This window comes from Danio rerio, chromosome 5 (genome assembly GCF_049306965.1).
Source record: "Danio rerio strain Tuebingen ecotype United States chromosome 5, GRCz12tu, whole genome shotgun sequence".
Taxonomy (NCBI): domain Eukaryota; kingdom Metazoa; phylum Chordata; class Actinopteri; order Cypriniformes; family Danionidae; genus Danio; species Danio rerio.
Window position 1 is genome coordinate 65111358 of NC_133180.1, and position 24856 is coordinate 65136213.

The 24856-nt window shown below is 31.3% G+C and overlaps 1 protein-coding gene and 1 long non-coding RNA gene across 3 annotated transcripts in view; one reads left to right on the forward strand and one right to left on the reverse strand.

Moving 5' to 3' along the window:
• LOC141385635 (uncharacterized) overlaps positions 1–24856 on the reverse strand; it is a 118820-nt gene that overhangs the window by 9953 nt on the left and 84011 nt on the right. The gene's annotated exons all lie outside the window — the stretch shown is intronic.
• On the forward strand, positions 2–18689 carry upk3b (uroplakin 3b). Of its 2 annotated transcripts, XM_073951138.1 has the most exons (8): positions 2–1939; positions 2077–4488; positions 7459–7602; positions 9699–9933; positions 13271–13353; positions 13443–13572; positions 15908–16691; positions 16752–18689. In XM_073951138.1, the coding sequence occupies exons 2-7, from the start codon at positions 4425–4427 to the stop codon at positions 16080–16082; spliced, it is 831 nt and encodes a 276-aa protein (XP_073807239.1). In that variant the 5' UTR covers positions 2–1939; positions 2077–4424; the 3' UTR covers positions 16083–16691; positions 16752–18689.

A 24856-nucleotide genomic window follows, 5' to 3' on the forward strand; every position in this document is an offset into this window, starting at 1 on the left:
TTTTAGTTTTTATTGAAACATTTAACACACTTTCTTTCAGCTTTGTTTTTCGAATGGTTTCAGTGTGTAGTAAATCTGACTAGTAAGTCAATGATATGTCTTTCAAGCTAAATGGTTTTAATGGTGCCATTTTATGTCAAAACATTCAGCCTTTTTATTCAATCATTTTCTTTTTGGCTTAGTCTCTTTATTAATCAGGGGCCACCACAGCATAATGAACCGCCAACTTATCCAGCATATGTTTTATGCAGCGGATGCCCTTTGAGCCGCAACCCAGTACTGGGAAACACCCATACAGAGCATTCACACACATTCACTACGGGCAATTTAGCTTATTCAATTCAGCTATAGCGCATGTCTTTTTCTGCAATGTTGAGTCACACACAATGTCTTTACAAAGTACACGCAAACACAAAGGCACACACACATGGAGCACGTGTTTAACTTTACACTGTTTTTTCATGGCATTGTGACAGGATACACGTTAATATCCGCTGCTGTATGGATATGTGTTATGTTTATGTACAAAATAAACCTAATTTAATGTACACAAACCGGAAATGAAGCATCGTCTTTTACAATACTGACATGCGACTGCGGTGATAAAGATGGTAAAATTGCTGTTATTTTTTACAAACATGCACTGTTTTAAAAACGTTTTAAACTTGTAAAACTTAATCTTCTTCACATTTGATGATGCTTGATGATCACAGAGAGCTAAACAGATCTTTTAATCCCAGTTGCTTTGCACACGTTCTGTTTTGTTCATCTGATTATACGCGTTACTACAGAGACATGTTTATACGCAGCTGTCAGTCAATTTGGTGGGTGGGGAAACTGCACTCCTATGTCACGTTGCGGTGGGCCTCAAAATGGGAGGGATTTGGGTCTTATTTTAACCTCAGGAAATTAAAAATTTACTTATTGTCATTAAATCACCCCAATATGACCGTGGACACAATATACCTACAAAAAACACAGTTCTGGCAGCTTACAAAAGTGGGTTTTCATCATAGGTGCCTTTTAATTCTTGTGTAGTAAAAACATATTTTTTGTGTAGTCTTAAAAGGAATGTAAACATGTCTGATCATCTAAAATCTATTTTACTTTTGATGAGTTTTCATTCTGTGCTTAAATGCTAAAAAACAAAATTGATGTTTACTCAAACACAATGTACATTCAGAGAAACTTGAACCTTAGGTTGTCTGATTTAACACACACACACACACCAGACATTTCTTTGCATCCATCTTTTCTGAAGCTGAACTAAAACAACTGAGCCGTCTGTAAAATCTGAGCTATTTTAACCCTTATTTAAGCTTAAATATGAAAAAGTAGATTGCTTTAAGTCTATAATTAATATACACCCCATTTTTTTCTGAGCTCATATTAACAAAGACATACGACAATAGATTTAATGCTTAACTTTAAAATCCTTCGTGCAATCAGGATCTCTTAAAATGGCAGCATTAAAAAAAACATTCAATTCTTTTGAGGATTTTAACAAATTATCTCTAATTGGCTGTGTTTCATCTAAGCGCACAATAATCCCAGCTTTCACCAAAACACGAAATCACTGAAAGAGCCAAGCTCTGTTAATTGTTGATTAGTCACTAATGGACCACATTCCTTTAATGCATCAAACATTATTAATCTCTCCACCCTGCAGTACCACTCTGTAAATACAAAAAAAGACTGCTTTCAGAGTACGTCATGATCTAAACTTGCCCGTCCAGTCTTTGGCAAATAAAATATGTGTTTTTAGCATTAATACTATTCACAAAAGCCTCAAACAAAGAGAGAACGTTAGAGAAAAAAAATGGCAATGACTTCAACCTATAACCAGCAGTGCTTCAAGTCTAAGCAGGTCTGGTTAAGCTGGTTTTACCTCCGACAAATAAAATTTATGTTCATTTGATGGTAAACACTTGCTAAAATTGCAGAACACACAAGTCCACGTTGTTTGAAAGCAGTTGCATTTAATTGTCTGATTTTTGGTATTAAGCTGCCCGTATCATTGATATATTAGGACTTCAACCTATAATCAATGGTGCTTCAAGTCTAAGGTCTGGTGAGGCAGAACACTCAAGTCTACATTGTTTTAAAAAGCTGTATTTTATTAAATGTTTGTTTTTTGGTATATGTCAATGGAATTTAAATCTCTACCATTAAGATATTATTTTAAAAAAAGCTGCCCGAATCATTGATATGTTAGAAATTTAACCTATAACTTTTGGTGCTTCAAGTCTAAGCAAGTTTTAAAACAGCTGCATTTTATTAATTGTCAGAATTTTTGGTATTTTTCAATGGAATTTAATTCTCCACCATTAAGATATATGAAAAAAGCCGAATTATTAATATCTTATGACTTAACCAACGGTGCCTCAAGTCTAAGCAGGTATGGGTAAGCTGGTTTTACCTCAGACCAACACAATTTATGTTTATTTGATGGTAAACACTCGCTAAAGATGCAGAACACTCAAGTCCATGTTGTTTTATAAAGCTGTATTTTATTAAATGTCATATTTTTGTGTTGATGACCAGAATTTAATTCTTCACCCTTAAGATATTATGGAAAAAGCTGCCCGAATTATTGATATGCCAATGACTTCAGCCTATAACTAATGGTGCTACAAGTCTAAGCAGGTCTGGTTAGGCTGGTTTTATGTTTTAAAAAGCTGTAATTTATGAAATGTCTGTTTTTGGTATTTATCAATGGAATGTAATTCTCTACCATTAGGGTATAATTAAAAAAGCTGTCTGAATTGATATACCAGTGACTTTAACCATATAACCAACGGAGCTTCAAGTCTCAGGTCTAGTTAGGCTGGTTTTACCTCTGACAAACACAATTTAGGTTTATTTGATGGTAAACACACACTGAAGTTGCAGAACACACAAGTCCACGTTGTTTGAAAGCAGTTGTATTTTATTAACTGTCTGATGTTTGGTATTAAGCTGCCCGGATTATTAATATATTAGGACTTCAACCTATAATCAATGGTGCTTCAAGTCTAAGGTCTGGTGAGGCTGGTTTTACCTCAGACAAACACAATCTAGGTTTATTTGATGGTAAACACATGCTAAATGTTTTAAAACGGCTGTTTTTATTAAATATCTGTTTTTTGGTATTTATCAATGAAATTTAATTCTCTACCCTTAAGATATTATGAAAAAAAACTGCCCGAATTAATAATGTGTCATGAGTTCAACCTATAACGAAGGGTGCTTCAGGTCTAAGCTGATTTTACCTCAGAGAAACACAATTTAGGTTTATTTGATAGTAAACACTGACTAAAATTGCAGATCACTCAAGTCCACGTTGTTTTAATATGGCTGTTTTTTATTAAATGTCTGTTTTTTGGTATTTATCAATGGAATTTAATTCTTCACCTTTAAGATATAATGAAAAAAGCTGCCCTAATTATTGATATGTCATGACTTCAACCTGTAACCAAGGGTGCTTCAGGTCTAAGCTCATTTTACCTCAGATAAATGCAATTTAGGTTTATTTCATAGTAAACACTCACTAAAGTTGCAGACACTCAAGTCCACATTGTTTAAAACGGATGTATTTTATGAATTGTCTGATTTTTGGTATTAATCAATGGAATTTAATTCCTCACCTTTAAGATATAATGAAAAACAAGCTGCCCGAATTAATGATATGTCATGACTTCAACCTATAACCAACAGTGCTTCAAGTCTAAGCAGGTCTAGTTAGGCTGGTTTTACCTCAGACCAACACAATTTATGTTTATTTGATGGTAAACACTGACTAAAGTTGCAGAACACTCAAGTTCATGTTGTTTTAAAAAGCTGTATTTTAGTAAATGTCTGTTTTTTGGTATTTATCAACAGAATGTAATTCTCTACCCTTAAGATATTATGAGAAAAGCCTCCTGAATTGTTGATATTAATAAATTCCACGCCTCTGGTTTGGATGTCATGTTAACTGGCGTCATGTGCACTGTTTGATGGGAATGAAGTCACCGCATTTGGAGGCTTTGTTGACTTTAACATTAGTCATTGTAGCAGCCTTTCTCTCTTTCTTTGCTTTATTTTCCATTCAAGAGTCAGAAATGTTTGTCACATGTTGTTGCCTCTACCTTGGCGTCCTAATTGTGGCATTGAAAACGTGTTTGAGTCGTTTTAATATGTGATTCAGGCATTTTTCGCTGCTTACAAAGTTGCTGTAGTCAGTGTTTGGAATTTCGAAGCATTTCTTTTGCCCAAAGCACCTCCTAGTTTCTACCTTGGCTTCATACACACCTTCATGAAAAGCTTTCCCCCCTCCCTTCAGCTGCTTTTTATAGGAGTTGATCAGTTTCTGCCTGGGTTATTGCTGATTGACACTGGCCCAGGGTTGATTTCTGCTGTGGATTTTATTCAGTGGAATCTCTCACCATCATCACTGTTACAAGATGAACACACACAATGCGATCCGTTTGGTGTCGTTGTTGTCCATCTGGATGTTGGCTGCACAGGGTAAGTGTGTTTTAGTTCGTAATGTTCTTTTATTTTGCTGTTATTTTGTGTTATGTAATAATGCACTCGGTTTATTGTTTAGGTGTGTTGTTTGACATTACCTTTAGGTTTTGAGAGAGCTAATATCTGTAATGACCCATTAAAGAGCTAATAATCTGTAATAACACATTAAACATGGTGAAGTGCGCACAAATCTTCTGTTTAATTTGCTTCATGTTGAATTTTCCTAGGATGCACTAAATGTTCTCAGTGGTTTATAATTTAGCAAGTATTTTGAACAAACAACCATGTATAGTTTGTAAAATTCTTTTGAACATTTTGATCACACTCAATAAATGACATTTGTTCAAACTACTTATTTACAATGAGCTGAAACAATGCAATTCTTAAGGTTTTATGAGGACAACTTAATTTTTTATGTTCAAACCACTTACATTTGTAAAAATGAGTTATTTCCTTTTATAATGCCCCTGCATGTCTGGAAAACTTATTTAGAATTCTTTTTAAAAAATTATATACCAAGTGTTACTTAACAGTTTTTTTTTTCAACACATTTTTTTTGGAAATAATATATTTGTATGTGTTTTTACAAGATAGTAGTATTCAGCTTAAAGTGCAAATTAAAGACTTAAGATTAGGTTAATTAGGCAAGTTACTGGACAACAGTGAGTCAATCGACATAAATAAAATAAAAATAAAAAATTCTCATGGGGGCTAATAACATTGATCTTAAAAAAAATAAATCGGCTTTTATTCATACCAAGCTAAAAGAAATGAGACTTTGCACAGAAGAATGAATATTGAAGGAGATACTGTGAAAATATCTACCATTAAACATCACTTGTGAAATAAAACTTTAGCTAAAAATTGTAATAATAAAAAAGATAGCTAATTATTTTTTACCTTGTTTATAAATTCAACTAATATTATTTAGAAATTCATTTATTTTTAAGCTTTAAAAATCAATTGTCATATTATTCAGATATTGTAAATATTCACATTCATATTTATTTATTTATTAATTTATATATTTCATTTTATGGGGCTGTTGAATGCTTGATTCTAATTGGTTAATGAGCATTTGCATAATTGTTTTTTATTAAAACGCACATTTAAAGTAGTTGCAGCCAGATCCTGACTGCATTACAATTTTACACTGGAAAAAAAAATTCAAAGATGATTCCATGGATTTGCTAAATTTAAGTAAATTTAACTTTAAGTTGAGTGGTTGTAAACAATTTATTTGGGCTGAATTTAAACAAACAAATAAAGTTAAACATTACGGCATTTAATTTGTTAGTTTAAATTCAACACATAAATTGTTTGCAACAGTTTTGCAGACATCATTTTTTTCAGTGTGTATCACTACACTGTAAAACCCAAAAGGTAATGTTAACCTAATTCCTTTTTTTATTTTTGTTTTTTTTTGTCCCAACACAAATTGATTGTGTGGAACCCAGCATTTTTGCAGATATTTTGCAGTACTACTTGAGGAAACTGATTGCAATAAACCATTTCAGAAACTAATCTTAATGAGTACTGTGAGTAATCAATTTGAGTAAAAGAAGCAATTTGAGCACAATAAAACCCAATAAATGAAGAGAACTCAAACCAACTGAGTACTGTAAAACCCAATAAGTTAAGGCAACTCAAACCATTTGAGGAAACCGATTGCTACAAACCATTTAAGTGAAACAACTAATCTATACGAGTACTATGAACTTACTCCATTGAAGTTTAAGTAATGAGCTATTTAATGAACTCATTACCTTCAACACTGAGTTCAAGACTTTTTAAATGAGTAGAATTAATTTCATTTGATAAAGTTAACAGTGGTTTTGAAATGTACACTGAATTCGTTATTTTAGTTATTTTCCAACGTACAACATTCAAAATCACATCAAAACCAAACAAAAGACTTTTTAAAAAACAAAAGAAAATACTATTAACCCAACACACACGAGTAGACAAAAGCCATACATCTCTTGAAATATAACATTTGAACAATAACTTTAGGTGTGGTAACTGTAATATAAGCACTGCAAAAATTGCTGGGTTCTACACAATAGATTTGTGTTGGAACAACCTGAATGAATTAGGTTAACTTACTAGTTTTTACAAATTTAAGTGGGTTGAACAAATAACAATTAAGTCCTGCCAAAAAAAGCTCAAGAATAATGTTGTTTCAGCTTATTTTAAATGAGGTGAAACAATAAACCTCATTTCTGTGAGTGAGTGAGTGAGTGGAATGATTGACTGTGGTTTTGTCTATTGAATTATTAGGAATAAACACTTTAGGTATTAATGGCACTTTGTTTGTATAACTGATGACGGTCTGTTGAATTGTCAGGGATAATGTACATCCAGCCGGTTGTTATTGTAGAATAATGCCAGACAAGTTTATTAGCAGCCAAAAACAAAGTGGAGCACTGACTTAATAGCTTTATACTAAGTTGGATGTACATTATCTCACTTTATTACATGACTGCTTGCCACATAATGAAACAATTGGACACAAATCATTGATCCAAATCGTAATATTATACTGTAATATTATAAACTTAAAGATTGCAGAATGAAAACGACCGGCTGAATACAGCTTTAGTATCATCATTTATTTATTTCAGTCGCAAGATGGCACCAGACAGTTAAGAATCACTGACTTTAAAAACTCACTCATGTCATGTTCAAACAAGTTTTAAAATCTGATTTATCAAGTTTTTGATCTGATATATAGAAACTCTTGAGAATTACACTAGAGGAGGCAAGTCTGGGCCTGCATGTCGAATTTTTGGCCAGTTTCCCACCAATACTACACCTGTACCACTGTAATTACAGTGTTTGGGTTTGGCCAGGGTTGCATAATCCTTTCTCCCCATGACAGGTGCAAGTAAATCTCTGACAGACTTCAATGAGGGTCACGGTTTGATCAATGATGTCACTTGACAAAATTTGTTTGTATGTTTTCAGGTCAGATATTCCAGCCTCAGCTTGCACCTGCTAATTTCCTAGGCCGAATCACTAGCAATACAGTGATCCTGCAGCAGCCGTACTGTGTTTTTACTCAGACCTGTCCTGGGTGTGAGATCTGGCTGGTGGCTGCGCTGAGCACGGGTAAAACGCTTTAAAGATAAAAATAAAAGCTGTTTGGGATAGCTGTCTATTTGGGATAGAGGTGTCGGCTCAATTAAAATCTTTTATTTGTTTTATTTATTTGTTTGTATCTTATACATTTTTCATTACATTTTTGTTATTTTAACTATGCTAGCCATGTTAAACATACCACTAAATATGTTAGAATCATGCTAATTCTAAAACAGTTTTATCAAGAAACATACTAAAAAATAATTCATGCTAAAATTATGGAAAACATTCTAGAAACATGCTAGAAAAGTGCCAATTCGTCCAAATAATGTTACCTATGTTAGACATTGCTAACAGCATAATTAATGCTAACAACATTGTAATCATGTTAAAAACATGTTAAAATATGCTAGAGATTAGCTAACAACATGTTGAACTGTGTAGAAAGTAAAAGGCTAGCCAATTGGTTAAAGTTAAAAACTTTGACAACATTCTATGTGGTAAAATGTGTTAAATGGTAAACATGCTAAATCATCCTATCAATATGCTAACCATGTTAGAGACATACCATACCATCAAATGAACATGCCAATGCATGCTAACAGTTTTAGCTAGAAGCATAACAACAAAAACTAACAATACATTTGTGCTAACAATATGGCAAACATTCTAGATTGTTAACTGTTCTAGACATTGCTGACAACATAAATAGTGCTAACAATATGGTAATCATGTCAGAAACAAGTTTAATGTGGTAAAACATGCTAGCAACTTGTTAAACAGTCTAGAAAAAAAAGCCGAAGGTAGTTCATGTTTGCTAATGTTAGTAAACATTAAAAACTGATGACACATCATGTGGTAAAATGTGCTAAATATTAAACATGCTAAATCATGCTATCATTGTGCTGTGTTAGAAACATACAAACAAATAAGCATGATAATTCATGCTAACAGTTTTAGCAAGAAGCATGCCAACAGCAAATAATTAATTGCTAACATCAAGGCAAACATTCTAGAAACATGCTAGCAACGTGCCAATTCATCCAAGCCATGTTAATGATGCTAGACCTTGCTAACAGCATGATTAATGCCAACAACACTGTAATCATGTTCGAAACATGGTTAATGTGGTAAAACATGCTATAAATCTGCTAATAACATATTAAACACTCTAGAAAGAACGTAAAAGGTAGTTACTTTTAGCTAATTGGTTAAAGTTAGAAACTTTAACATGCCATGTGATAAAATGTACTAAATGTTGAACATACTAAATCATGCTATCCACATGCTAACCATGTTAGAAACACACCATCAAATAAACATGCTAATTCATAATTAATGCCAACAACACTGTAGAAACATGGTTAATGTGGTATAACATGCTAGAAATTTGCTGGCAATAAGTTAATCTTTCTAAAAAGTAAAAGGTAGTTCTTGTTTGGTAAACGTTAAAAACTTTGACAACATTTTTGTGATAAAATGTGCTAATTGTTAAACATGCTTAGTCATGCTATCAATATGCTTGACATGTAAGAAGCATACCACCAATTATACTAGAAACATGCCAATTCAAGCTAACAATTTTAAGCAAGAAACATAAATAATTAATGCTAACATTGTCAAACATTCTAGAAACATGCAAGCAACATGCCAATTCATCCAATGTTAACCATGCTAGACACTGCTAACAACATAATTAATGCTAACAACACTGTAATCATGCTAGAAACATGTTTAATGTGGTAAAACATGCTATAAATTTGCCAGCAACATGTTAAACATTGTAGAAAGTAGAAGGTAGTTCTTGTTAGCCAATTGGTAAACATTTAAAACTTTGATAACATGCCATGTGGTAAAATGTGCTAAATGTTAAACGCTAAATCATACTATCAAAATGTTAAACCATACTAGAACCATGCTGGCAACATGCTAATTGACGTTCTTTTAAGTATATGACCGTAATCTTAAACTCCTGCAGCTTTATCAAAATTCTCTCTTGAAAAGGTTATGTAGATTTACATTTTATTCGCAGCCAAGATTTCACTGCCAACATGTTCATGGAAATTGTATCATTTTATCAGACATAAATGCTTAAAAATAAATGTTTACATCTACTTCATCTTTAGGAACGGGCAACTTCAACGCTCTAGTGAACATCTCATCCCCCATCAGCCTCAGTGTGTCACCATACCCAACAGCTTTCCTCCCATCATCAGCACAGTTCTTTCTGACCAGAGTTGGTCCTCTGGCAAACTTCCCCTGTAATACGGCCCCTGCTTTTCCATACTTCACAGTTGGAGCGGATGGGATTTGTACAGGCATCAACTGTAATGGAGTACTACCTGTTGGATCCATTGTTAGGTAATGCATTACAGTGTCAAACTTTGTTTTAGATTGAATTCGGGTATTCTTAAAATCTTAAAGTCGATTTAACACGTTAATTCATTAAATTATGAAAGGTTAATATAAATCACATTGCATATTAATTGGTGACAAATATGATACTTGCTGTATGATGTAGCAGTTATACGTATACCTGAAGTTGAAGATGTATAAGATTTTAAGAAAGGTTGCAAGCAATATTTCATGAGCATTATTCCATAAGAACCACAACAGAACCGTTATGCGTCTCTGATCAGCACACAGCAATGCTTCCTTTCTGAATAAATCTACTACATGTACATTTGGTTAACATATTACATTTATTATACATTTGAACTAATCAGATTAACCAATGAATAAATTTCTTTCATAACGAGAGCCATTTAGTTAATTCCTGCATGAATCCGTAGTTTAAATGAATAAATGAGTTTGTAGTGCGAAGGAAAGTCCCTCTTCTGCTACATCATGACCAAGAGAGACCGGTTTTACAAATATGTGCATATCTTTAACATGGTGATGCATCCATATCCAAAAAGTAAAAACTTGTATGTGGGATTTTTTGTTAAAAACTATGTCTGATTTAAGTTTGCTAATGAAGCTAAGACACCTAATTACTGACACCCACTGGCAGTTTTAGCTACATAAACACTTTAAAAAAAAACACAAACACTTGTCCATATTATTCAATTAAAACAATAAAGGGATAATTCATACAAAAAAATATAAAATCTGACATTTCCTACTTTGTAAAAATTTCTGTTATTTACGGTTGTGAATTGCATTATTGGATGTTGGATATTGGATCTCTGCCATGTCGACTTTTAATGTTGAAAATTCAACTTTACAGTTTAACAGTGACTTTTATTGGCATTTTGTGGTTTTAAAAAAATGTATGAATGTATATTAAATAATATAAAGAAAATAAATTCAATTCAATTCACCTTTATTTTTATAGCGCTTTTACAGTGTAGGTTGTGTCAAAGCAGCTTCACACAAAATATCATAGTAAATTGAAGTAGTGTAGTTTAGTTTTTAAAGTGTAAGTTCAGTTCAGTTTAGCTCAGTTCAGTGTGGTTTAATAATCACTACTGAGAGTCCAAACACTGAAGAGCAAATCCATTGATGCAGCTTTACAGATCCCGAACCATGCAAGCTAGTGGCGACAGCGGCGAGGAAAAAAAAAAAACTTCAACCAATTTGCAAAAGTAAAGAAAAAAAAAAAACTTGAGAGAACCAGGCTCAGATGGGTACGACCATTTCTCCACTGGCCAAACGTCTGTTAAGTAACTGAAAATGTACTGGCAGTTTATTACAAGTTTTTTTTTTTTTTTTTTTGCTTTAATATGCAACATCAGCTCTGACAATATATCACTTTAAACTATCAAAAGTGTCAATAAAAGTCACTTTCTTAAACTTTTCAAGGTTATAGGTTGTTGTGAGATAGATCAAGGTCCCATAATGCAATTTAAAAGCATAAATAAAGGGAAAAGTCGAAATACAGAAAGTTGCTAATTTACGGATATTTTCTTTTTTGCAGTGTACATTCTTATATGACTCCTAAATATGAAAGAATAATGCAGAATACTGGTAGCTAAGCTGATTTGTTTACCATTCACTTTCATTGTATGAAAAAGATTTCTAATATTTAGTTTTCTGCTTTAAATGGTTTGTTTGACCATTGTAGTCTTAAAAGTTATGTGCAATACATTGTATGTTAAGTATGGTTATAAAAACTATATATATATATAGTTTTACAATATCTGACCTAGTTATCCTAACCTGCCTTATTAACCTAGTTAAGCCTTTAAATGTCCCTTTAAGCTGTATAGAAGTGCAAAATATCTAGTCAAATATTATTTACTGTCATCATGGTAAAGATAAAATAAATCAGTTATTAGAGATTAGTTATTAAAACTATTATGTCTAGAAATGTGTTGAAAAAAATCTCTTCATTAAACAGAAATTGGGGAAAAATAAAACAGGGGGGCTAACAATTCAGGGGGCTTTATATTAAATGTATTAGTATGTAAAAGTATTGTTTCAATTACATTTTAAGGGTATTTTGTCAATGAAATTGAATGTTTGGTTAAATAGATCAATTGATTGCAACGTAATTATTAACAACAACAACAACAAATGATCGGTTGACAGCCCTACTTTAAACACAATTTGTGTTAATTGTAAAACTGTAATTTTAGAGAATTATTATTTTTTAGAGATTACAAAAATCCAACTATACTCTCATTTAGATTTGATTAGTGCTGGGCAAAGATTAATCACATTCAAAATGAAAGTTTGTTTTGACATTAAAGACCTGCATGTGTATTATCTATAGTTATTATATACAAAACAATACAGAAATATTGTTTTTGCATAGAAATAAAGTAGTCTATATATATAATTTGTATCATATACAGTTGAAGTCAGAATTATTAGCCCCCCTGAATTATAAGACCGCTTGTTTATTTTTTCCCCAATTTCTGTTTAACGGAGGGAAGATTTTTTTCAACACATTTCTAAACATAATAGTTTTAATATTTAACTAGATATTTTTCAAGACACTTCTATACAGCTTAAAGTGACATTTAAAGGCTTAACTAGGTTAATCAGGTTAACTAGGCAGGTTAGGGTAATTAGGGAAGTTATTGTATAATGATGGTTTGTTCTGTAGATTATTGAGAAAAAATATAGCTTAAAGAGTCCAATAGGTTTGTCCCTAAAATTGTGTTTAAATTAAAAACTGCTTTTATTTAAGCTGAAATCAAACAAATAAGACTTTTTCCAGAAGAAAAAATATTATCAGGCATAGTGTGAAAATTTCTTGCTCTCTTAAACATCGTATGGAAAATATTTAAAAAAGAAGAAAAAAAAGTGAAGGCTGCTTATAATTTTGACTTCAACTGTACATATATTTTATATCTAAAAATAAATTAACATTTTCTCAAAAATATACATGCATGGACGCATTTATATATACAAAACAAATATACACAATAAACACACATATATTATGCCAAAAGGAACTTTCATTTTGGATGAGTTTAATCACAATTAATCTTTGCCCATCACTAGATTTAATGCATTCTTTAAATGGCTAAATTAGCTCAAGTGTTAAAAACTAAATTAGCAAATCTACCCTTAAAGTACTGTCACTTTAGTGAAATTTCTGCAAATAATTTAAAGCTGCATACTTAGAAGGTTATTTTCTAAGTAGAAGGTGCATTTTTTATTACAGTACTTTGTCAATAAAGTGAGTAAAGTGGACATTTGCTTTTACCATCTTGCTATATTTAATGTAATCATTTCCGTCTTACAGTTTCAGGTATCTTCTTATCGACCCCAGCAACTATACTGTTGTTAATATGACCAACTGGGGTGGCCCCTTTAATCTAACCACATGTAAGAATCTATAATATCTAATCAGTTGAATTAGTGTTCATACTCCTGTATACATTTGACTTATTCTCTCTAATAATCTGCTCTTACAGTACTGAGCTATCAAACCATCAATGACGGTCTCAGTGCCAGATCTGGAGCCATGGTTGTCATCACTACACTCCTCTGTGTGGCCGGGGCTCTGCTTTTGCTGGTTTTCTTCATCATGCTGTGTGTATCCTGGTGAGTAAAACTACGTCAGCTTCACTTTAAAGGATTTACCATTATATATTATTTCTGATGGGTCTAAATAGTTTTCAATGCCATCATATTGTTTATTTTCAGGCAATTTACATATATATTTCCTTCATAGTTAGGGGTGTACTGACACAATTCATGGTTGGTTTTGATAATGATCTTTACAATTATGATACGTTTACACTATTGGCAGCCATATCAGTATCAGACTATAAATGCTCATTTTTAATGATATTTTTATTGAAGATAAATTATCGGGCAATAAGATAAGGATTATTTCTGCCGGTTGGTGTCAGAAATGTGGGAGTTTCACAGAGAAAAAAAAGAGGATTTCAGATTTGTGAAGCGGTGTTGTTGTTTTCTGCAGTTGAGGTTTTAAAATAAAAGTAGCTGTCTAATGTTTTTGTTTGCATTTTGCTTTTGAGATGGGCCTCAGAGTACTTTCTTTCCAATTTTTCTATTTATCGGCCTAAGTATCTCAGCATCCAAATAAATAGTTATTGAATTTTGGCCAGAATTTCAATATTGGTACACTGTAAAAACATCTTGCTCCCTTACATTTTTTTAGTTGAATTAAATGAACTTTTCTAGTCTTCTCAACTCGAATCAATCTAACTGACTAAAAAATATGAAGGTATACATTCTAACATGAAGGTCAACGTTGTATAACTTCAACTAAGATTTATTAAAACCTGACTAACTTATTAAAGTAGGTTAAAGAGACATAGTAATATTTGTTGTCTTGACTTTTTGTCATTACATTTTTTTAGTGTACATCCCTAATTGTTTCTGCTATTATTCTTTATTATTATTAGTTCCAGTAGTTGTATTGTCTGACAAACTTTATTCAGATTTAATCAAGCATTTAATTTCTTTACTCTAAATTAAAGTGTGATATATGCAGTAAACATTATAAACTCAGAGTTTTCTATGGTAAGTATCCAGTTTGTCTATAGTTAAAATAATTATTTAAAATCTATCAGATATAATATGAATATTTGTGGCTTATGCATAACTGAATCTCCACTTTAATAAAGCCAGAATAAATGTGAAATATTAAGATTTTAATTTTAAAAAATTGTTTTAACTCATGATTTATGATTTTAAAAGTTCTAAAATTTGATTAATTAGAATAAAATGTTTAATCTAGCATATGTGGTGACACCAGAATATAAAAAAAATATTATACATTTAAGTCAAAATACAAAATTATTGGCAATAATAATGTATCACTATACTTGTTTACAATATTATAAATTCAAACTTTTCTATGGTATGTAGCCAATATGTCTGTACTTTTTAAAATTATTCAAAAGATATCAGATATATTATAAATATTAGTGGTCGTACATAAATAAATCTCTAATAAAGACAGAATAAAATTAAAATACTAAGAGTTTATTATTTATTATTATTTTTAAATAATAATAATAATAATAATAATTATGATTAATATAATGATTAAAAAAACTTGTTTTTCAATGTTCATTGAAAATTTTGGTGACACCAGAATTAAAAATATACATATTTCTTAAGTACAAATACAGAATTATGTATTTAAAATGGCAATAAAAATGTATGACCTTATTGGTTGTATGCCATTACTATAAGGCAGGGGTCACCAACCCTGTTCCTGGAGAGCTACCTTTCTGCACATTTCAGTTGCAACCCTGACCAAACACACCTGTTTGTAATCATCAAGTGCTGCTTTAGGTAATTGGTTCAGGTGTGTTTGATCAGGGTTTGGACTGAATTCTGCAGGAATGTAGCTCTCCAGGAACAGGGTTGGTGACCCCTGCTATAAGGTATGCTAAATAATCTAGTCATTTTGAACATCTTGTTCCTATACCCACCCTATATATATATATATATATATATATATATATATATATATATATATATATATATATATATATATATATATATATATATTGAAGAATATTTGTAATGTGATTAATTGTGACTATCTTGCTACACCTTAATTTATGATATTTAGTAACCGTCTGAAATACATTTAATTCTCCTGTTTGCAATATATAATTGCATCCAATGTTCACCCAAAAATGAAAAATGACATCTTTTACTCTCCATCCACTTGTTCCAAACCCCTTTGAGTTTACTTTTTCTGTTGAACGCAAAAGAAAATATTTTGAAAATGTTGGCTGTTTGTTTTGTTCAACAGAATAAAAAAAGTTTATTCATAAAAGTTTAGTACCACATGTTTGCAAGTAAATGAGGAGAGTTTCATTTTTGGATGTGCTATCTCCTTTTATAAATCCTTTTGATTTTCCTAACACACTGTTAAATGTCGTCCATTCAGCTGTGGCAAGAAAGACGGCAAGACGGTGACAGTCATGAGCTCCATCCGCATCCCCCGTTACGACACCCACAACCTGAAGGAGCACGTGCACCCCTACGACAACCAAGCCTATGAGCCAGACGCTAAAAACTACTCCACATCCCAAACTCTGCCCAAGTCTCCAGTCCGAAAGTAGTGAGTTCCACAAAAATATCATCAATCCAGTGGAAGCTGAATTACTGTGCAGTATTTTCTCTTTCAATGCACAAAGGAGAAAAAGACATGGAAGAATAATTGCAGTACTAAACCAGTATGTTACTAGGCCTGTCACCATATCTATTTCTTGTTGCGCTTCAAAATATATTGCGATAAACTATATTATTGTCATTTTATTGCATTCTATTCCTCTCAACATATTATTTAATGCCGGAATGACAAAATAATAGCATCATAATGTAAGTACACTCTTCCAAAGAACACATACTATTGTATTCTTAAGAATATTTCTTTAATGATAGTCATTGTAACTATTTAATAATTAGGCACTGGAATCAGAATGGGAAAATCTCTATTTTAAACAAATAAATAATAAATGCTAATTAAAAGGTAAAAGTAACAGAGGCTGCGATATCTGCTACCAGATCCATTTTCAGTTGTCAGACACCCACATGAAAATATACTAAAGTAATTAGTAGTAAACACTACAGTGTTTTTTTTTTTAACAATACTGACACCTCCAACATGTATAGAGATGTTGTGCAGTCAGATAAAATGTTGCTAGAATTGTTTTTTAAGTCTGATTTAAGTATATATATATATATATATATATATATATATATATATATATATATATATATATATATATATATATATATATGGCATTAGCAGAAATGATTATGCTGACACGTCCATGTGTTGTGCGATATGTATTGATTATTGACATATTGTGACAGGCCTATATGCTACATTGCTTTCTGTGTATCAAACCACAACATATAAACAAACACATGCAAATTCACTAGATGGCGCTGTTTAGTAAGTAAAGCGAGTCACGCTTTACTAAAAGTTTTCTTTATTATTAGTTTATGTATTTACTAACATGAACACTAACTAACTTACTAACTGAACAGCATTTATTAATCGTAGTTTAACATTTAAAAATGCATTATTAAAATTCAAATTCATGATTGTCAACATTAGTTTATCCACTGTGAATACTGACTATGAACAACTCTCAATTCATGGCTTATCACCTGCCTATATGTTAACTGTTCATCAGTAGTTATAAAGTATGATCTTATTCTGCATCCCTAATCCTATCCAAAACCTAAACTAAACTTCTGACTTACTATTATTAAACACCTCATTAGTAGTTTATTATGCTAGTACTAGTGTTCGTAAAAAGTTTAATATCGTGAACTGTGACCTAAACTAAAGTGTTACCAAAAACCATATTTTCTTTAGTTAATGTTAACAAAGATTAATAAATACTGTAATAAATACGTTGTTTGATGTTTGTTCATCTTCGTAAATATATGAACTAATACTACCTTACTTTAATGTGTTATCAAAAATGTGCTATGTGACAGACCTATTTACTAATGCCATTTTTTTCTAAAAATACTTATGTAAATCAAGAATTTTGTCATTTAAAATTCTTGTTATATCTTTTTGTATCTAAATTAGGGCTGCATGATAATGAGGGGTGGGGGGGAAGGATACTGCGATATTACTTTTTTTTCTGTTAAAAATATTGCGATATGAATGCAATTTCACAAGATAGCTTGATGGTTTTCTAGAGAGCCTAAAAGTTTTCAGGTATAGAAATTGAATAAACACAGTGGGAATTCTTAGTTTGCTTTGCTTTCTAGTCTAAATATCTAAACAGTCTTAGATCAAGTAAGATTATTGTTTTGTTTCCAACTTGAGAAGAAAGAAGTCAAAATGAAGAGTTTTTTCCTTAAAACAAGCGAAATTATCTTTCTAATGGGTTAAGTAAAATAGTCTTGTTTTTGCTTTGAAATGTGGATATTTGGACTTGAAAAGTAAGAAAAAATGTTTTTGCTAAAAAGGTAAGGAAAAAAAATCACGCATTACTTGTGTTGCATAAATCATATATATTCCGTATAAATACAGTAATACAATATGTTGCGATTTGACTATTGTGGGTGTGCACATTGCGATATCAATGCTGAATTTTGTGCAGCCCTAATCTAAATAATCAAATTGTATTTCAAATAATGTATATTCACACAAATGTATGACAATGATTAGTTAGCATACTGACCTAAACAGTAAAAAAGCGACTTACTTTAGTTAACCTAAGTAAACCTGTTGTAGCTTGAACTGTTAGGTGACTGAATTGTTATAATTACGCACAGTTCAATTTACTTAATTATTTTAAGTCACTTCATCATTTTAAAAGCAATGGATTTTACTGTGTTTAAATTTTTTTTATATTAGACAGCACCAATATGTTTTGTTGTATATGTGATGTTTACAAAGGTTAACCAGCTTAATGTATGTCCATTGCAGGTGTTTTTAGAATGATGTCATAAAACTGCATGTTTAATAATAATTATAAAACAAAGAAGCTTCAGTTGCCGTCTAGCAACCATGTAAATGACCCTGAAATTCACTCTCTAACTGCCATAACTGTTCAAAATGCTAAAATATAAAAGTTCAGAGTATGATGCTCTAATAATGAAAGAAAAAGAGAAATACACAGAATACATTTGTCGGAATTGATATTTGTATTGATTGTGCTCAGTATTGACTAATAAAGCATAATTTGTAATCAACATATCTTTCTTTCTGTTTTTTATTGTTATTTATATTACATTTATATTTTTTTAATGTAAATATTGCTATATATTATTATTTATATAATTATTATATACAGTTAACGTCAGAAATATTAACCCCCCTTTGAATTTATTTTTCGTTTTCAAATATTCCCCAAATTATGTCTAATAGAGCAAGGAAATTTTCACAGTATTTCTGATAATATTTTTTTTCTTCTGAAGAGAGTCTTATTTGTTTTATTTTGGCTAGAATAAAAACAGTTCTTAATTTTTTAACACTATTTTATCGTAAATATTAGTAGCCCCTTTAAGCTATATATTTTTTCGATAGTCTACAGAAAAAACCAATGTTATACAATAACTTGCCTAATTACCCTTACCTGCCTAGTTAACCTAATTAACCTAGTTAAGCCTTTAAATGTCACTTTAAGCTTTATAGAAGTGTCTAAAAAACATCTAGTCAAATATTATTTACTGTCATCATGGCAAAGATAAAATAAATCAGTTATTAGAAATAAGTTATTAAAACTATTATGATTAGAAATGTGCTAAAGAAATTTTCTCTCCGTTAAACAAAAATTGAGCGGAAAAATAAACTAGGGGGCTAATAATTCTGACTGTATTTATATTATTAAATTATTTTGCATTATTGTAACTATGCAGAACTTTCTAGAATTTTATTTTAAGACACATGGACATTTTTCTTTCTCTTGGAGTTTTGATGAACAGTGCTGGGACAGATGGCTTTAAATGTTGTGTTTGTAGTGGAATTTTGGTGGGTCTATTGTACTATTCTTAACGTGTTGACATAATTTAGTCCATGCTGTTCCCTCAAAGGCACATACAGTATTCATACCTAACAATTTTAAGATGTTCACTTAGCTTTTTCAATTAGCTTTTTTTGGTACCAATATGGTACGAATTTTAGGTTTACAGGTGTCAAAGCCTGTTCCTGGAGGGCCGCAGCTCTGCACAGTTTAGTTCCAACCCTAATTTAAAAAAAAAAAAAACTAATCAAACTAACTGAGTGCTTTAGGCTTGTTTGATACCTACAAATAGGTGTGTTAAAGAAGGACTGGAACTAAACTGCAGGGCTCCGGCCCTCCAGGAATTGACTTTGACTCCACTGCTTTAGGTACAAATGCATGCCCTATGAAAAGATAACACCACGGTGACAGTATAATAAATATATTTCAATAGAAATGACATTAGATGAATAAATAGAAAATCACCACCTTTCAAAACCTATGTAAATCAGGCTGGAATATAAGCAAATGTAGTAAAATTTTACAATAAGGATCCATTCATTAACATTTGATTTAGAAACTAACAATGAAACGGCTATTTTAAAATCTTAATTAAAGGATAAATTATCTCCAAAATAATATATATATATATATATATATATATATATATATATATATATATATATATATATATATATATATATATATATATATATATATATATATATATACATATATATATATATATATACATATATATATATATATATATATATATATATATATATATATATATATATATATATACATATATATATATATATATATACATATATATATATATATATACATATACATATATATATATATACATATATATATATATACATATATATATATATATATACATATATATATATATATGTGTATATATATATATATGTATATATATATATATATATATATATATATATATATATATATATATATATATATATATATATATATATATATATACATACATACATACATACATATACTGTAATCATTTAAAGCATTACATTTCTGGGTGAACAGACATTTTAATGTAGAGAAATATCTTAAAATTTATTCAAAATATCATTTTTTGTTATTTAAAGAATCTTACGTTTTGATCCTATATTGTTAAAATGAAAGTTATGTAGCTCTTAAAGGGATAGCTCACCTAAAACTTAAGAATTCTGCCATCATTCACCTGCCCTACTATTTGAATTATTTGGGTTTTTTTTCTTCTGTTGAACTTGATATGTAGAAAAATGTTGGTAGCTGGCACCCATTGACTTCAGTATTTTTCTATACTACAATCAGAAAGATGACTTTGCTGTTTGTTACTATTATTTAAAATGAGCTGAAACAATGCAATTCTTGAGATTTCTTTGGGACAACGTAATCGTTTTATGTTCAATCCACTTAAATTTGTTCAACTGAAGAAAGAAACTCATAAAGGTTTAAAGGGAGAATAAATGATGACGTTTTCATTCTTGTGTGAACTTTCTCTTCAATATTATTTAATGAACTGTTGTTTTCAGTTTTCATTAAACATTAAAAACAGCACTGAATATCAAAATAGCTTTCAAACACATGGGATATTCCTGAGATGAAAAGCCTTTGCAAAATGGCCACACACACTTTATATCTAAAGAGAGGGTACGCTCGGGTAACTCTTTGATAGACTGGTGAGTCACAAGGAGCCCACACAGCGTATCCCCTCCGCTGGTCAGAGCTCTAAAGGTGCAGGATCTCTCGTCTGTATTCCTGGATCAGTGAGTCACACATGCCCACACACACACATGTAGCGATTTACACCGCCTCTGGATCGCCCATGTTTGTACTTTTTATACTGCAAAAAATACTTTTCTTCAGAGTTTTTTTGTCTTGTTTCTAGACCAAATACACTGACAAAATGTAGTCATTGGATTTACAAAATTGGTGAAAAGGTAAGTGGTTGCAAACTCTTTATATGGGCTGAATTTAAACAAACAAATTGAGTAATGGTCAACACATAAATAGTCTGCGACCACATACCTTTTAGTACCTTTTAGAGTAAATTTAATGAATATTATTTTACAGTGTACCTAAAAAATTCTCAAACCAAGAAGCATATTTATTTTTTAAAATAAGTGAAAACTCTTTTTTTCCCCCTTAAGATAATCAAAATAATGGGGCAAGTAAAATAATAGTTTTCAGGTTTGACAGAGTTTTTGCGGGGTCTTAAAATGTCTTAAATCTCAAAATCTAAATGTTAGACCTTAAAAAGTCTTAAATCTACTAAAATGTTGTGTTGTAGGTCTTAAACGAGTTTAATTTTCCTTTATGTATCGCTGCCCAATCTGGCTAAAACCCATCCCATCACCAATAATCTATCTCAATAAAACGTTTAATTTTTTTAAAAAAAGGTATTTTTTTACTCATTTATCATAATTTTTTTATTATTTACCTTACAATAACCTTTGTTTAAATGTGCTCCATGTATATAGATTTAGTTTATTACAGTTATTAAACTTTTAAAACATTAGTTCATATTTCTTTTTTGAAGAAAGTTTATGTTGGAAAAAAGTGTGTGGATAAAAGTAGAGCTTGCTTGTTTACACAATATTTAAAATGTTTTGCTAAGAAATATCTAAAATGTTTACATGTTTTTTCATGATTAATTTATTACTGTATTATTAAATGTATTAAATTATCTTTTTTAGGGCATCTTTTTATCTTAATAGGGCAAATAAAACTCTTTTCCATCTGGATCATTTAAAAAATTCCTTGGTGTTTTTAAAATTTCATTCATAATAGTTTTAAAAATGTCTTAAAGTCTTAAATTTAACTTGGTGAAACCTGCAGAAACCCTGCTTTGAAATAGTTTTTTTGGACAAGAAACCAGACAAAAACTGATTTGTGTAGAAAAAAAATGTTTGTATATAGTTAAGAGGAAACCTGAAAAGTTTTTCGAAATATGGATTCTCTGTAGAATTTCAAAAGAAAGCTGATACGAATCTTTCGTTCGCATAACTTCTATCTTATATCACCTGTTATTATATATACCATTGTTTTGATACCGTTATATTGTATGTGTGTGCGTAAATTTATCTATTTATTTATTTGTAATTGTAATTTTGTATGTTTTGGTTTCAGTAGTACAGTGTTTCTCAACCACGTCCCTGGACAACCACCAGCACTGCATGTGTTGGATGTCTCCTTTGTCTGTAACACCCAGTTCTTTCAGTGTCTGCTAATGAGGTAATGAACTGAATCAGGTGTGTTTAAAAAAAGACATGGAAAATGTGCAGAGCTGGTGGTCCTCCAGGAACGTGGTTGAGAAACACTGCTTTAGTACATATTAAAAGTTGCTAAAATCAATAAAGACAGTGTTTTATGTGTAGACTTTGCACAGCATTAACATTTTTGGACGGTTTTGTTACCACAGGATGACAGCCTGACTTTTGATCAAGAACAAGTGACTATGTTTACATCAGTAATTTAATAATTTGTCTTAATCTGAATAAGACAATAATATGATTAAGGTGTTTATATGAGTTCCTTTTTGAATGTTTCTTTCATAATCCCGTTTTACATAATATAGCACATAATTCGATTAACATCCTTACGTCACTGCGCTATCCACATTTCCTCTGGAGTTTCATGTCATTTCGGGTGTTTCACTTTTAATTTGTCGACTTTTACTGCAGTTTGGCACTTTCACTTTTATTTAGGAACATTTCATGCATGCGCCCCATCACAAACGAAAAATTGGATGCAAGTAGGAACTGCTGGAAGAGTGTAGTTTTAATGGAATTTGATACCGCATGCCGTATGGAAAAAAAGTTCTGCATTTCGTGATGCAGGAGTCTGTGGTCCTTCACTGACTCGGTAGGTGCAGAGAATAGTGTCGAACAGCTGTGAGTGTACAGTGTAGACCAGTGGTTTCCGAACATTTTGCTATGTGCACCCCTTTCTTATATTTGACACCTGTCAAGCACCCCTTTCTCCGATTAAACTTCACATTTTTAACTACAATATCTAAATACACATACTTTATGTATACGTGATTAAAGTAAAATTATTAAAATATGTGAATTTCATGGACGTCGTTTTACAGTGTCATTAATGCAGACAAAAGTTCATCTGGCATGTTTTTTATTGCTAGAGCTTCTTGGAGGATGCTGCAGTGTACCCCAGAAACCGATGGTGCAACCTTTCGGATGAAAGCTACTGCTCCTTTGTGCCCCTTTTTTTCTTCTTCTGCAGTTCCAATTTTCCTTGAAAGTGGCTGTGTCTTGTTTGTAAGAGCCGAACCATTTATAAGGGCATAAGACTGCTATTAGCTAAAACCTCACCACAGACTACACATTGCGGATTTGGATTTTCTGCATCTCTAATCCATGTAAACCCAAAACCAATGTAACTGTTGCTATATTTGCGCTTCTTACTTGACATTTTCTCACTCTCTAGCATAGGCCTGTAATTCTCTTCATCAGTATCTCTGCTGGATTTCTGTGTTCCCACCTGTGCCGTGTGTAGGCATGGGCCGGTATAAGATTCTGACGATATGATAACCTTGGATAAAAATATCACGGTTTTACGGTATTACCAGCCTGATCTCACAAGGAAACTGAAGTATTTTACGTTTTGTCAGTTTAGTGACTAATTCGTATGAGTTCAGTTGTACGAAAATGTACGATTTTAAAAAGGAGGCGCGGAACCCAACTCAACCCCAAACGTCATTGGGTGATGAGCAAATCATACTAAGTTGTACGAATTAGATTGTACAAATTCATATAAATTAGTCAGTAAATCAAAAAGTTGCTAATTGCTGTGAGATTGTGTTGGTATTACAGAACATGTTTCCCCCTTGAACACAATATATTCTATTTTGTGAAATATTTAAAATATTTTGGAGCAGTAAACATGTCAGGCTAAATAATTAAAATGAATCACTGACTTCTGCTGTCTTCATTAGTTTCAAAAACACTGATTTCTTTACAATTTTCAAGACATCTTTGGTTGTCTTTTCTGCTGGAGATACTGTTGTTTTAAAAAATATATATAAATAAAAAATCTTATACATGCCTTAGGGACAGTATTGCAGAACATTTTGTTGGTTTTAAAACCTTGACTTTTCCAAACCACAATATACCTTAAAAATGGTTAATGTCTCATTCCTACCTCTGAGTCCATATATTTAAGGCCACTGCACATCTACATAGAAGAGACTGATGTAAATAGTTCATCCCTACTGTCACTTGACTTCTTTAAAGTGCCAGTTTTTAACCAGGTGTCCATTTTGATGAATATATCATGCAGACGTGAAACCGCGAGATGAGTATGCAATGGTTGTAAATTACAATTTGTAATGTGATTTTTCTCTCTCTCTCTCTCTCTCAGTGAAT